General features: G+C 38.8%; 2 protein-coding genes across 2 annotated transcripts; both read right to left on the bottom strand.

The window, feature by feature from the left end:
- Window positions 1-601: 601 nt before the first annotated feature.
- LOC104219704 (photosystem II CP47 reaction center protein) lies at window positions 602-2,781 on the bottom strand. Its single transcript, XM_070155270.1, is given in 3 exon segments — window positions 602-858; window positions 1,913-2,448; window positions 2,450-2,781. Coding segments are annotated over 3 exon segments (1,125 nt in total).
- A 9,156-nt stretch (window positions 2,782-11,937) lies between these two features.
- LOC138876357 (uncharacterized) lies at window positions 11,938-12,609 on the bottom strand. The gene has a single exon (XM_070155269.1). It carries the CDS (start codon window positions 12,607-12,609, stop codon window positions 11,938-11,940), a length of 672 nt encoding a protein of 223 aa, XP_070011370.1.
- Between the last annotated feature and the right edge of the window lie 486 nt (window positions 12,610-13,095).

Below are 13,095 nucleotides of genomic sequence, written 5' to 3'. Positions count from 1 at the left end.
TCTCACACAACCACACAAACTTAGATTGAGTACAAATACTAGCACACAAATACAAATATTGGAATTTTTAGTGGCAAATGAAAAAATTACAAATTCCTGGGTAGTCCCTTATTCAAACCCTAAACTTCAGCCATGCTTAAAATTAGATCAGAAATATCAAGACTTATCTCCAAATAAGTAGCCCAGTGATGAGTCTCCTCCTGGAACTGATTTCACCTTTGTCGATGGACGACCCTAAACATTTTTTGAGAACTATGAATAAGTGAAGGTAAAAAAAAAAAAAAGATAGAAGTCACATGAACAAAGACTTCATGTTAAACCAAAAGCAACAACAAAACAAGGCCTCAATCTCAAGTAAGTTGAGATCGGTTATATAAATTCTTACCTACCAATCGCTCCATTTAAGCTGATCTCAAACCGATATAAAAAAAATAAAAATTACTAATACTAGTTTCTTATATTTACTACTCGCATAAATAAAGAGCAACTATAACAACAACAACTACTATGCTTGAACTCCGAACAAGTTGGGGTCAGCTATATGAATTCTCACTGATCAGATCATACCATTTAAGCTCATCTAAGTCAATTTTGCGATGAATCAAGAGCAACTATATGAACACAAAATATTACTCACAGTGATGAAAATTCCTGAATTCTGGCCCTGACTTTTTTGATAAGTAATGGAAGTAGAGGGAGAATTTTCTGATGGATTTTCAGTTGAATCATCAATTCCATAGGGTGGTGCATAAACAGTGGGAGAAGGTGGAGGATCATCAATCTTTTGTTGTTTTTTATCATCACCACCAAAGAGATAACCTAAGGAACTTTGGCCTCCTCCATAGCTAACACCTCTACCTGAGTTTGGAGATTTCTCCATTAAGAATGTATGAATAGGATTATATTAAAGAAGAAAAGGGAATTATATTAGCTGTGTTAAATGACTTTGCTTAGAAATATTTAACACTTCTGTCCTTGAAAGTGTGTTTGCCCTTTTATATTGGTTAGTCCAAATGTAATTAGGTCATTCTCAAAAGCAATAAGTAGATGAAAGTTAAAAACGAGCAATCAAAAGTTAAGGTTTTTTTTTTTTTTTTTTTTTTAACGGGTGAATTTATTGTGTAAATTTTGTATAACGGAATGTACATAAGCAATTTTTGAAAAATTACGTGCATATTACAGTAGTTTTTGCATACATCTAAAGGTAGCCAGGATTACGCAACACAAATCTAGATTAGTCAAAGCGATGAGTTCCGAATACCATATAGTTAATTGATGTCATTGACATAGAAAGACAAGTCTATGTTATAATATAAGGACTAGGTCTTACGTTTATTTCTATTGACGCTTTGCTCCACACTATGAGAGTACGTAGTTTAATGGGTTATACCATGTTATTTAGATTAATAATTATCAGTAACTATTTTCTAAATCAAAAATTTGTGTAATTCTTCATTATCATTGTTATTATTGGAGACAAGACGTCTGGCAAAAGGGAAGAAAGGAATTAGGAAATGAAGAACTTAATTTCTTGCTTTCTTTTGACATTGTAAGCAGGGGCGGATTTAGGGGCGGATGGGTGTTCACTCGAATCCCCTTCGCCGAAAAATTATATATTTATGTAAGGCAAAATATAATTTTACCTCTATAAATTATGTTTTGAATCTCCTTGACACAGTCCAAAAGCATAACTTAGTAGTCAAGGGGGTTCAAAATCTTTGTAAGGTCATTTTAACTTTTTTTAACCCCCTTGACGGTAATCCTGCCTCCGCCACTTAGTGTAAGTTTACTACATGTGATTAGGTCATTCTCAAAAGCATCAATAAGTAGATGAAAGTTAAAAAGAAGCAATCAAAAGTAAATTTTTTCTTTAAAAAGAGGTGAATTTATAGTGTAAATTTTGAATATTTACGTGCATATATTACAGTAGTTTTTGCATATCTGTAAATGTAGCGAGGAATTTTAGAACAGGCTTCTGATAAACTTTGATTTTCTGCTAGCCCAGCACTAACTCTTCGATATATTTCTTGCTGGAAGTACCCCTGATTCCATTGGTAACGAGTGGGCCCAAATAATTCAATCGGGGTTGTTGCCGATCTATACCACATAGTACCGGCAACAACAAAAGCTGCAAAAAAGACAGCAGCGATACTACTGGAAAGGACGGTTTAAATATTTCTCATACGCAATCCTTTGTATAGACGTTGTAGCGGACGGACGTTAAGATGGAATATGCCCGCTAATATGCCCAATGTTCCTGCTGCAATATGATGAGAGGCTATTCCTCCTGGAACAAAAGGATCAAAACCTTCCACGCCCCATGATGGATTTACAGGTTGTACTTTTTCCGTTAGTCCATAAGGGTCGGATACCCATATTCCGGGACCATACAAGCCTGTTACATGAAATGCACCAAAACCAAAGCAAGCACCCCTGAGAAAAATAAATCAATTCCAAAGAAGGTTTTCATGTACGTTCATCACAAAATATTTCTAGATCTCAATACACACAATGCCAGATAGCTGCCAAAAAGCATAAACCAGAAAACACAATATGTGCTCCAGCTACACCTTCGTAACTCCAAATACCCGGATTCATTACAGTCCCCCCTATGATACTCCAACCACCCCATGAATTGGTTATTCCTAAACGAGTCATGAAGGGTATAACAAACATACCCTGTCTCCACAGTGGATCAAGAACCGGATCAGAAGGATCAAAAACCGCTAATTCATACAGAGCCATCGAACCGGCCCAACCAGCAAGCAGAGCTGTATGCATATTTAGGCTTCAAGGAAATATTCGAATGCTAGAAGGGCTATCAAGACTTCGCTCATGCAGCGCAAATCCAAATTAGTCAGAGCAGTGGTTCCGAATACCAAATGATTAATTGACGGCGTTGACATAGAAAGACAATATTCTATGTTATAAGTAAGGACTAGGTCTTACGTTTATTCTACTGATGATGCTTTGCTCCACATTATCAGAGTGGTTTAATTGGTTATACCATGCTATTAATTAGATTAACAATTTATCACTAACTATTTTCTAAATCAAAATTTTGTGTAATTCTTCATTATTTAACTACACTATCAGTATTTTGAGTTGTTTTTCAGACTTTTATCGTTATTTACGACTTCCGCAGTCATAAGAGATTATCATTGTCATTATTGTAGGTTTATTACGTGCAAAATCCTTCTTGATATAGTTTCACTTAATTACTAGCTTGACGTATTAAATTGTTGAGCTACTTTATAATCTCAAATTAAAAAATAATGAAGAATGGAATAAATTGTAGAACGGTATGAAACGGCAGTTTTATTGAAAACAAAATTAAGTAAAAAATATATATTCTTGATCTTTAACAACTTAAACTTTTAGATAAAATTATCACATATTTCAACAAATTTGACTTTGATTTAGCAAATATTTGTTAAGATTAATCATTTTTAACCGAAAATGCACATATTTTGTAAAGAACTGGCACTTACACATGTTTCATTCTCTCTAATTATTATTTGGTCAAAATTTCCAGTTAAGTGCACTTGATACAAATATCCTAGCAGTCTAGGAACTAGGTTGAGACTATACCTATTTAATTTACAGTCAACTACTATGTTCTTTACTTGACTAGAAACAGAAAACAATAACTATATAAAAGTATAAAATCTAGATTCTTGAATTAGCTAAGCCCAGGAGAATGAATAAAATAAAGTGCCGATGATTCAACTGTTGTCAATCAAATAAAGCTTTTCTTTAATGGCTAATGGCTTAACACGTTATTAGCTTTTGGAAGAGCTTAAAAAGGTCACTAATAAATGGTGTTAAATCAAGAAAAGATATTACTTTAAAATTAGTAAAAAGGTGAGTAGTTATAGACTTGATTGCCAAAACATAGCAACCATGGACCCAAATGGTGAATCATATTATTATTGAAAGAAGAAAAAAGGTAATTTGGAATGAACTAATTATAGTTTTGTTTAGTAAGGGAGAGTTCGGTTGGAAGGGTACTTGTAGGGTAAAGCTATTGATTTGAGGTCTACATTCATTCACATAATATTCGAAAATGTTCAATTTTGCCATTGCATTTTTAGTCTATTGAGACCCTTGTTATTAGCAAATTATCTTCTATTTGTTAGGGCCGGGCATATATCAGGTAAAATTGATAATTCGAACCGTTAATTGTTTATTGGGTTATCGATATCGGGTTATTGGGTTAATGGTTCGGTAATGGTTTAGAATTTTATTACTATTGGGTTATCGGTTCGGGCCTCGGTTTGCCAATTTTGTTAATGGGTTAACTCCCAATAAGAAATAAAGTTACGACTTTACCCTTAAGTATATACATATGCTAGGGCTTCAGTTCATTCTCTTCTATTCTTTTTTAGCCGCACTTTTCAGTTGCTTCATCTTCATTCTTCATAGACCTTACTAGTTACTCCTAACGTAAGTCTTTAGTCTTACACATTAGGCTTTTAATTTCTATAACAAAATTCATCTTCATATTGGTATTTTTGACTGTTAATGATTCTTTATTTTTTTTATTTTCGCTTCTTAATTTTATGAGCTCACGTTGTGCAGCCTATACCTACTATCAATTTCTCTTCGCACTTATCAATTCTCAATCGACAATCTTTATCAGTTTCGGGTATATTTTTTAACATTATTCTTCTATATAGTATGTTGAGCTTTGACAACACGACAACATTTTCTTGCCTTCTAGGTGTTTTTCATTTCTGTGTTAGTATTGCCCATGCACATATCAAGGTTTAGCTCTATGGTTTCTTTTTTCAGGTTAGATATTTGACAAACAACATCCTGTTTCTATTGGACTGTTAGTACTACATGTTTGGACTTGTTAATTTTAAGGTGAAATTGCTACTACTTTGTATTATTATTAATGTATTTGGACAACTGTTGTTGAAGAATTAGTACTATTCCGGTTGTGATCACTGGACAGACGCAGAAATGGGTAGTATACTATATGTGAATTTTTCTCTCTTTTTTTTCTTAATTCTAGTGAATTGTCTTCTCTTTTTTGCTTAACTCTAGATTGAGTTATCTTATCGGGTAAACCGATAATCGATTAACCGATAACTGAAATCGATATCTTATCGGTTCGGTTATCGGTTTATCAAATTTGTAAACTGATAACTGATATGATAAACCGATAATATTCATAACCGAATCGAACCGACCGATGCGCACCCCTACTATTTGCCTTGTCATTAACAAAGCTCTATCATAAAATGGGTGAACATCACACGTCCAAATTCTTTAAGAGAAAAAGTCTAAATTTACTCCTTAACTTAATTCAAACTATGGATCAAAATTACCCTCATATTGGAGCGCGCCTTGTTAGGAACAAAAATAAAACTTTTTCTAACGAGAGGGGGGAAGGGGTGTTAGATCAACAATTTTTTTTAAAAAAAACAGGGCAGCCTGGTGCACAAAATATTTTGCATTCATGTCAAGGTTCGAGGAAGCCTACCCTAATGTAAGCATTAATGGTTGCTTCCACGGCTCAAATCTGTGACCTATAAGTCACACAGAGATAACTTTGTCGTTGCTCTAAGGCTCCCCTTCAATATTTTAATAGAGGATAAAGTTGCTAATTCCATACAATATATGGGAAAATTTTACTTATACATAGTCAAACCATCTAATTATGTGATTTATCTAATTTTATCTTCAATGTGTGCTACATGCACCCTCTATTAGGTATGAGTATTCTTGATCTTGCTAGATCTTAATATGAACCGCATCTGATTTAACATTCGTATTTCTACAACAATCATCATACATATGGATATATGTTGGGTCTTAGAGGTCAATTTTTTTAGTTTACCGCCTGATGTCTATTACCAGCTTTGCACCTCGACTAATCCTCAAACTCATTAAAAAAATGTTCCATATTCCATAGGCTCAAATCCAAAACCTCTAATTAATGGTGGAGGAATTTGTCTACCTAAAAAATACGAGTAATAATTAAATTTGCTTTGTGGTTTTAAAGATACGTGATTAAGTATATATGAAGGAAATAAGCAAGACTAAACCAGTAGATAAGTTAGTAAGCAGTAGCGACCTCGAGTTTAATGGCCTCGAGATGAACCAAGAACAATAAAGTAAGAGCAATAAAGATAAAAGGACAATTCTGATGAGCTATGAGCATAAAGTAGAGAGTATATTCTTTTGTCAATGATTAGATGATGTTTACAAATGATTGGGATCCCCTTTATATAGGAAGGAAGCCCTAAATAAGGTATATTTCCATTTACATAAAGAATCTTATTGGGACAGCTGTATAACCGCCTGGTACGGATTTGTACCAATTCGTACAAATCTTGTCCTTCTGTAACAAACTCACAACGGTTCTATTTCAGAGTCGGTCATAATTGGCTCGATCCTCGGGCAGTGCATGACTGCATTCTGTCTTCGAGCTCGAATCTGGTCCGTCGAGCTCGAACTCGACCTTACCTGAACTCGGTCTTACTGCGACACCTCGGGCCCAAAAAATTAGACATACTCGATTTTGACTGTATACAGATAGTCCCCGTGTTTCTTAGATAAAATGATAAGAAATGATTTGATTCTCAGTCCTTCGATATCTCGATCATGATGCCAATCTCGTGATGTCAACGTCTGAAGTGACTGAAGGTTCGCGTCTGTACAGTTTTCCATGGCCATTAATTGGAGGCGGCTAACGGTCGGCTATTCGGCTTCCCTAACACGCTTAAGTGGCCCTTATAAATAGACCAGGTTCACCATTTTACAAACTTTACTTCTCTAATCGTTTTCAAAATCTCATTAGTTCCTTCAAGCTCTCTGAGTTCGTCTTTCTCTTTAGTTTGCCTTTACTTTATCATCAACCCTTTCTCTTTGAATTTCTACACCACAATGGCTAAAATATCTAAAACCATTCCCCAAAAGGAAAAAGCCTCTTCGTCATCACGGCCTTCCATAAGTAAACCGGTAATGCCACCTCGCATCGAGGAGTGTATACCCCTGCTGTGCGAAATAATATCCGATTTCAAGATTGATAAACCTTCGTCGACACCAGGCCGATGCGAGCCCATGTCCCGACACATCTGTTTGATAACCAAAGATGAGCTCGAGCAAGTGAAAAAAGGTTGCAACTCGGAGAACAAAGACATAGTGATCCCTTCCCTAGAAGAGGATATCACTACTCACAAAGCGGGGTACTTAAGCGTGTATACCTACCCATTCATGCTGGGTCCTATCGTCCCAACTCTGGGTCCCATATATCTAGTTATCCTTGTTTTTTACCAACAATACCAAGTGACGCTTGGCCAGATCTACCCCTCATTCTGGCGAATCGTCAATCCGATACTTCTCGAGCTAGGTCGAGGGGATGCCTTTTACCCTCGACCATTTGATCAGGCTGTATAGCCTCACCTTTATCGAGGTGTCCTGATAAAGCTACAATGCCGATCCTCGAAATCTCTCTTCTCCAGCATTGATAAGGATAAAGACCGAGGATGGATGAGCGGGTTTATCCGAGTCAGGACCTCTGACCTGATTCCTACTGAGAGGATGTTATTCCCCGAGGAATGGAACATGAAACGTAAGTATATGTTTATTAATAATGACTTTTATACCCAATTTTCCCTTCTCTTTCTCGACCTTATTTTTTTCTCGGTCTGACCACTTTCCGATGGTGTAGCTGTTGTTTGGTTTCCCGATGCGGTCCCAGACCTCGAAGGTTGGGTTCGAAAATTGGCCTCTACTTCTTCGTACGTGGAGTGAAACTGGCGTGACCTGGCTAAAGGTCGATGGGAGGTGAAAAACCATGGTGAGTCTTCTTGTTTGCATATTTGCGTTTCTTAGTGAAATATACTTCATCTTTATGTAGGCCTCAGAGATGTCGTTGACATGCGGCCACCCCCACCTGGTAAAGAAGAGACACCAAAGCCTTCCAAAGTAAATAAAAGAAAGAGGAGGTCGCCTGCAAATTCCCCGAAGCCAAAGTAAAGCAAAGCTTGAAAGCCCAAGACTGACACTGTGGCCCTATCTCCAGAAACGACCCAATGTCTTCGGGATTAGGAAGAAGAGGGAGAAGATGATGACTGCCTGCTGGTAGCTCGGGAAAGAGAAGGCTCTGACATTCCGAAGGCTTCTGAACCGATGGTGGCAGAGGCGGTTCGATCTCGAACCGAAGAAATTTCAGAGGGGAGCTCGAGCAAAGTCCCTGAGTCACCAGGTGGAAAATCACGCCTTGTCTAGGGGGCACTTGGTGGATGAGCTCGAAGAGCCTAACTCCAAGGCTCTTCAAAGACAAAATAATATCCAAGTGAACCACTTGGGTTAATCAACATAGACAACTTGCTGCAAGGCTCGATTGTCTCCGAAGGGCAATTCCGAGAAGCCTAGGCCATGGGGACTCCCGATGTGGGAACGACCCATGAAGGGAATGATATTTTTCGGGAGTGTCTTGCGGGGATCGAAAAATGTCCGGACCCTGATGCCTCATTTATTTTTGAGGAGGCCGAAAAACTTCTCAAACAAGTAAGTTTTGTCTTCCATTACTTCGAGTTTAATCTTCACCTTTCTAAGTCTGACTTCCTTGTGAGAAGGCCGTGTCACTTCACCAACAAGAATTCTCCAAATCTCAAACTGAGCTTGCCTGATGATGAGCCGAACTTAAGAAGCTCGTGGAGGAGAGGGACAACCTTAAGATCCTCTATGTCAAAAAAAGGGGGAGATCAGCGATCTCCGAGTTAAATTGATGAACGCTCGTCAAGAATAGACTGAGCTCATTGAAAAGGTAATATAGCGTTTGAGGGTCTATTGTGCACTTGCTTGTTTTAACGACTAATACTTTAATTTTGCAGTTCCAGCAAAAGGGCGAGCTGGTGGAGCAGCTTCGGGAGGAGCTCAAGATGAAAGAGTCCAAAACCCTTGGGTGGAGACAAGGTATAGAATGTCTCGCCTCGAAGAAAGATACTCTTCGGGAGCGGCTAGCTTCAATCGAATGCCAGGTTCAAAGAGTAAAGGAGGAAATCCTGGTTCGAAGATGCAAAATTGAAGTGCTCGAAGATAAATTTGCTACTGAGCTTCCCAAGGCTAAATCTAAGGCAGAGGCATTTGTGTCTTCATATCGAGCTTATGCTGAAGCCGCTAACATCCGGGCAAAGGATATCTCCGTTGAGGACGAAGTTAAGCTATCATGTGCACTCGACCATGCTAGGCGACAGTCTCGAAGTGATACCCTCGAGGAGGTTCACGCTCGTGGCTTCGACCTCTCAGCTGACATTGAAAAAGCAAAGACTTTGGAAGAAGAGGCTGCCACTTTTCTTTTTGATGACGATAATTTATCTAGTGGCTCCGAGAGTGGAGGAGACGAAGATAGAGTCCCCGAATAGGAGGTTCCTGGAGACGACGCTCCCGAAGATGCAGCTGCCGAAGATGTGGCCCCAGAGTAGATTTAGGTTTCTTTATTTTGTTTTTGTGTTTTTACGTAAGGTCCCCTAGTAGGTATTGTAAATATCTTTTGCAAATATCTCTTATAAATATAAATAACCTCTTTGCTTCATCTTCGATATGTGTTGAATTCCGTTTCGTCTTCATTTGTGAAAAATTTGATTGTATGACTCTAATGATCAGTCTGAATACTAGACTTAGAACATAATAAACCCTTAGGGTTTTTATTGATCAACATAATACCTCTTAGGGATTTAGTTAATCCTCAAGCTAAGCTCAAATCGATTTGAATTGAGCTCGGGGTATCTAGATCTTTGAGTCCGAGTTGAGTGAGAGTAAGGTCTCGAACCCTTTATATTTTGGCCTTTAGGCTCTTTTAGGTTGGCCCTTAGGCTCTTGGTTGGCCTTCCAGCTCTTTAAGTTGGGCCGATTCGGCCTCTAAAGTGGCAATAATTTTTCCCTCATTTAGGCTAAAAGACTTAGTGAAAAATTTTGTATGCCTTAGCATGTGTTTTTTGTACCCGTTGGATTTTTCGAAGGTTCGATCGGTTGGAACCTCATTTATAACTTATTTGTGTAAACATAATCGAATACCTATTGAGGTTTTTTTTATAGGCTAATATTATCGAAGCCTCTAAATTATTCAAGGGCTGATTTTATCGAAGCCCTTTATTGTTGCCTTTGCCGAGGGTAGCCTGATTTAACCATTTTTTCAAAGTGTTTGAAGGCCTTTAATTTATGGAGAAAGTTGGACGTCTCTGAGCCGCATTATTTCGGCTGTAACCTTTATATGACCATAGTCGTTGATATGGCCATAGCCTTCGGGTATGTCTCTTGGACTTGTTTTTCGATAACCTTTTGAACTTGTTCGAAAGGTTAGTCCTCGAGTATGATGACCTTGGCCTTTATATCAATGGGATGCCTTTTTGAGGTCTTATGAGTTCGAGTTTTTGATGACTCAAGCGTGCTGACTGTCGATGACAGTCCCCGGGTATTCAGGGTGTATTAGTGTTCTGGCCATTGGGTCGTTTCTCGTAGAATTATAAGTGTAGAGCTTGTATAATATTAGACTTTGAGACACAAAGTGTTTTGATATAGAAAGAATGCTTCTTTGAATAATTGATATATGCGTACATGTTTTACCGTCGGAGCTCGACTTCTCTATATGGACACAGTTCTTCTAACCGTTTGGCCCATTACAAAGTTCTTCTATCGAGGACCCCTTTAACGTGAAGTATTTTCCTTGAAAATATAACCTTCGAGGGTGATGCCCCTCAGTATTCGAGGTTGATTGAAAAGAAGCCTTGTATACTGTTGAGTCTCCTTAGGTAGCACATAGTTGTTGCCTCGTTAAAAACCTCGCGGTAAAACCCATTTAGGACAAAATCCGATCTAAGGGAAAAAGAGTGCAACACATGCTTTAAAACCTAAGTCCTTCGTGTAAAAATGTACCTTCGATACCTTTGATCGACCACCTGGAATAGGTTCATTTCAGATTCAAATGGACAAAAGAGAAAAAATCATACCTTAGCAATAGTATCGTTTGAGTAGTGATACGTTCTAATTGTTTGACAATTGCTCGCCTTCCATCGTGCCAATTTTGTAAGACCATTTGCCAACAATTCTGAGGACTCGGTACGGTCCTTCCCAATTCGAGCTTAGTTTCCCTTCATTTGGGTCTCGAGTATTGAGGGTGAATTTTCATAAACTAAGTGCCCGGCTCTAAAGTGTCGAAGGTTGGTCCTTCTATTGTAGTATCTCTCAATTCTTTGCTTCTTCACGGCCATCCGAACAAGCGATGCTTCTCATTTTTCATCTAATAGCTCAAGGCTAGTATTCATAGCCTCGTGATTTGACTCCTCTGATGTATGTCAAAACCTGGCATTGGGTTCCCCGACCTCGACAGGGATGAGGGCCTCAGATCCATAAACTAAAGAGAATGGAGTAGCCCCCATGCTAGACTTCGATGTTGTTCGATATGCCCAAAGGACCCCGGGTAGAACTTCTTTCCATTTTTCCTTCGCATCGTCCAACCTCTTTTTTAGGTTTTGAATTACAGTTTTGTTTGTGGACTCGGGCTATCCATTTCCAGTTGGGTGGTATGGTGTCGATAAAATCCTTTTTATTTTATATGCCTCGATGAACACCGTCACCTTGCTGCCGATGAATTGTTTTCCATTGTCATATACAATCTCGGCATGTATCCCAAATCGGCATATGATGTGGTCCCAGATGAAGTCAATAACTTCTTTTTCTCTGACTTTCTCGAAGGCCTGTACTTCCACCCCCTTAGAAAAGTAATCAGTCATAAACAAAATAAATTTAACTTTACTTGGGATCGTTGGTAGAGGGCCGATTATATCCATTCCTTATTTCATGTAAGGCCATAGGGATATGACCGAATGGAGTTGTTCTCCGGGCTGATGGATCATCGGTGCAAATCGTTGACACCTATCGTACTTTGATAAATTCCTTAGTATCTTTTTCTATGCTATCCTAGTAATACCCTGCTCTGATAATTTTGCAAACCAAACACTCGGCGCCGGAGTGATTTCCACAAGTACCTTTGTGGACCTCTCGTAAAACATAATCGGTGTCCCCCGGCCCTAAACATACTGTCCATGACCCATCGAACGTTCTCCTGTTTAATGTTCCACCCTCGTCTAATGCAAACCTAGCAGCCTTGGTTCGTAAGGTCCTCGATTCTATATGGTCCGATGGGAGTTTGCCATCTTTCAAATAATCGATGTACTTATTCCTCCAGTCCCAAGTCAAACTTGTTGAGTTTATCTCGGCATGGCCCTCTTCAACCACAGACCTCGATAACTGAACGACAGTCCCCAGGACGATATCTTCTTCAGTAGAGGATCCCAAATTAGCAAGTGCATCAGCTTCACTATTTTGCTCTCGAGGCACATGATTCAAGGTCCATTCCTTGAAGCGGTGCAACATCACATGTAGTTTTTCTAAGTACTTCTGCATTCTTTCTTCTCGAACCTCAAAACTCTTGTTTACTTGGTTCACCACCAATAGGGAGTCGCATTTGGCCTCGATGACCTTTGCCCCCAAGCTCTTAGCTAGCTCAAGACCTGCAATCATGGCCTCGTACTCGGCCTTATTGTTAGTCAATCTTGAAGTTTTGATAGATTGCCTAATAGTACTACCCATTGGTGGCTTCAAAGCAATGCTGAGTCCGGACCCTTTCACATTCGAGGCACCGTCCATAAAAAGGGTCCATACCCCCGATGATGTACCCGATCCCAGCAGGAGCTCTTTTTCTACTTCAGGTATGAGGGTTGATGTAAAATCGGCCACGAAGTCAGCCAAAATTTGGGACTTGATAGCCATTCGGGGTTGATATTCGATATCGTAACCGCTTAGCTCGACTGCCCACTTGGCCAATCAACCTGACAATTCGGGCTTATGCAAGATATTTCGGAGGGTATAAGTGGTTAATACACATATGGGATGACATTGAAAATATGGCTTTAACTTTATAGATGCGCTGATTAATGCAGTGCTAATTTTTCTAAGTGAGGGTATCTAGTTTCAGCATCTCCCAGAGTTCGACTTACATAATAAATAGGGAATTGCATACCTTGCTCTTCTCGTACTAGTACTCCATTTACCGCTATCTCGGGACACTACCAAATA

The sequence above is a fragment of the Nicotiana sylvestris genome, chromosome 8, assembly GCF_000393655.2.
Source record: "Nicotiana sylvestris chromosome 8, ASM39365v2, whole genome shotgun sequence".
Lineage (NCBI taxonomy): Eukaryota > Viridiplantae > Streptophyta > Magnoliopsida > Solanales > Solanaceae > Nicotiana > Nicotiana sylvestris.
Note: the sequence above shows the minus strand (reverse complement) of the source record. Positions and strands in the feature narration are given on the sequence as shown.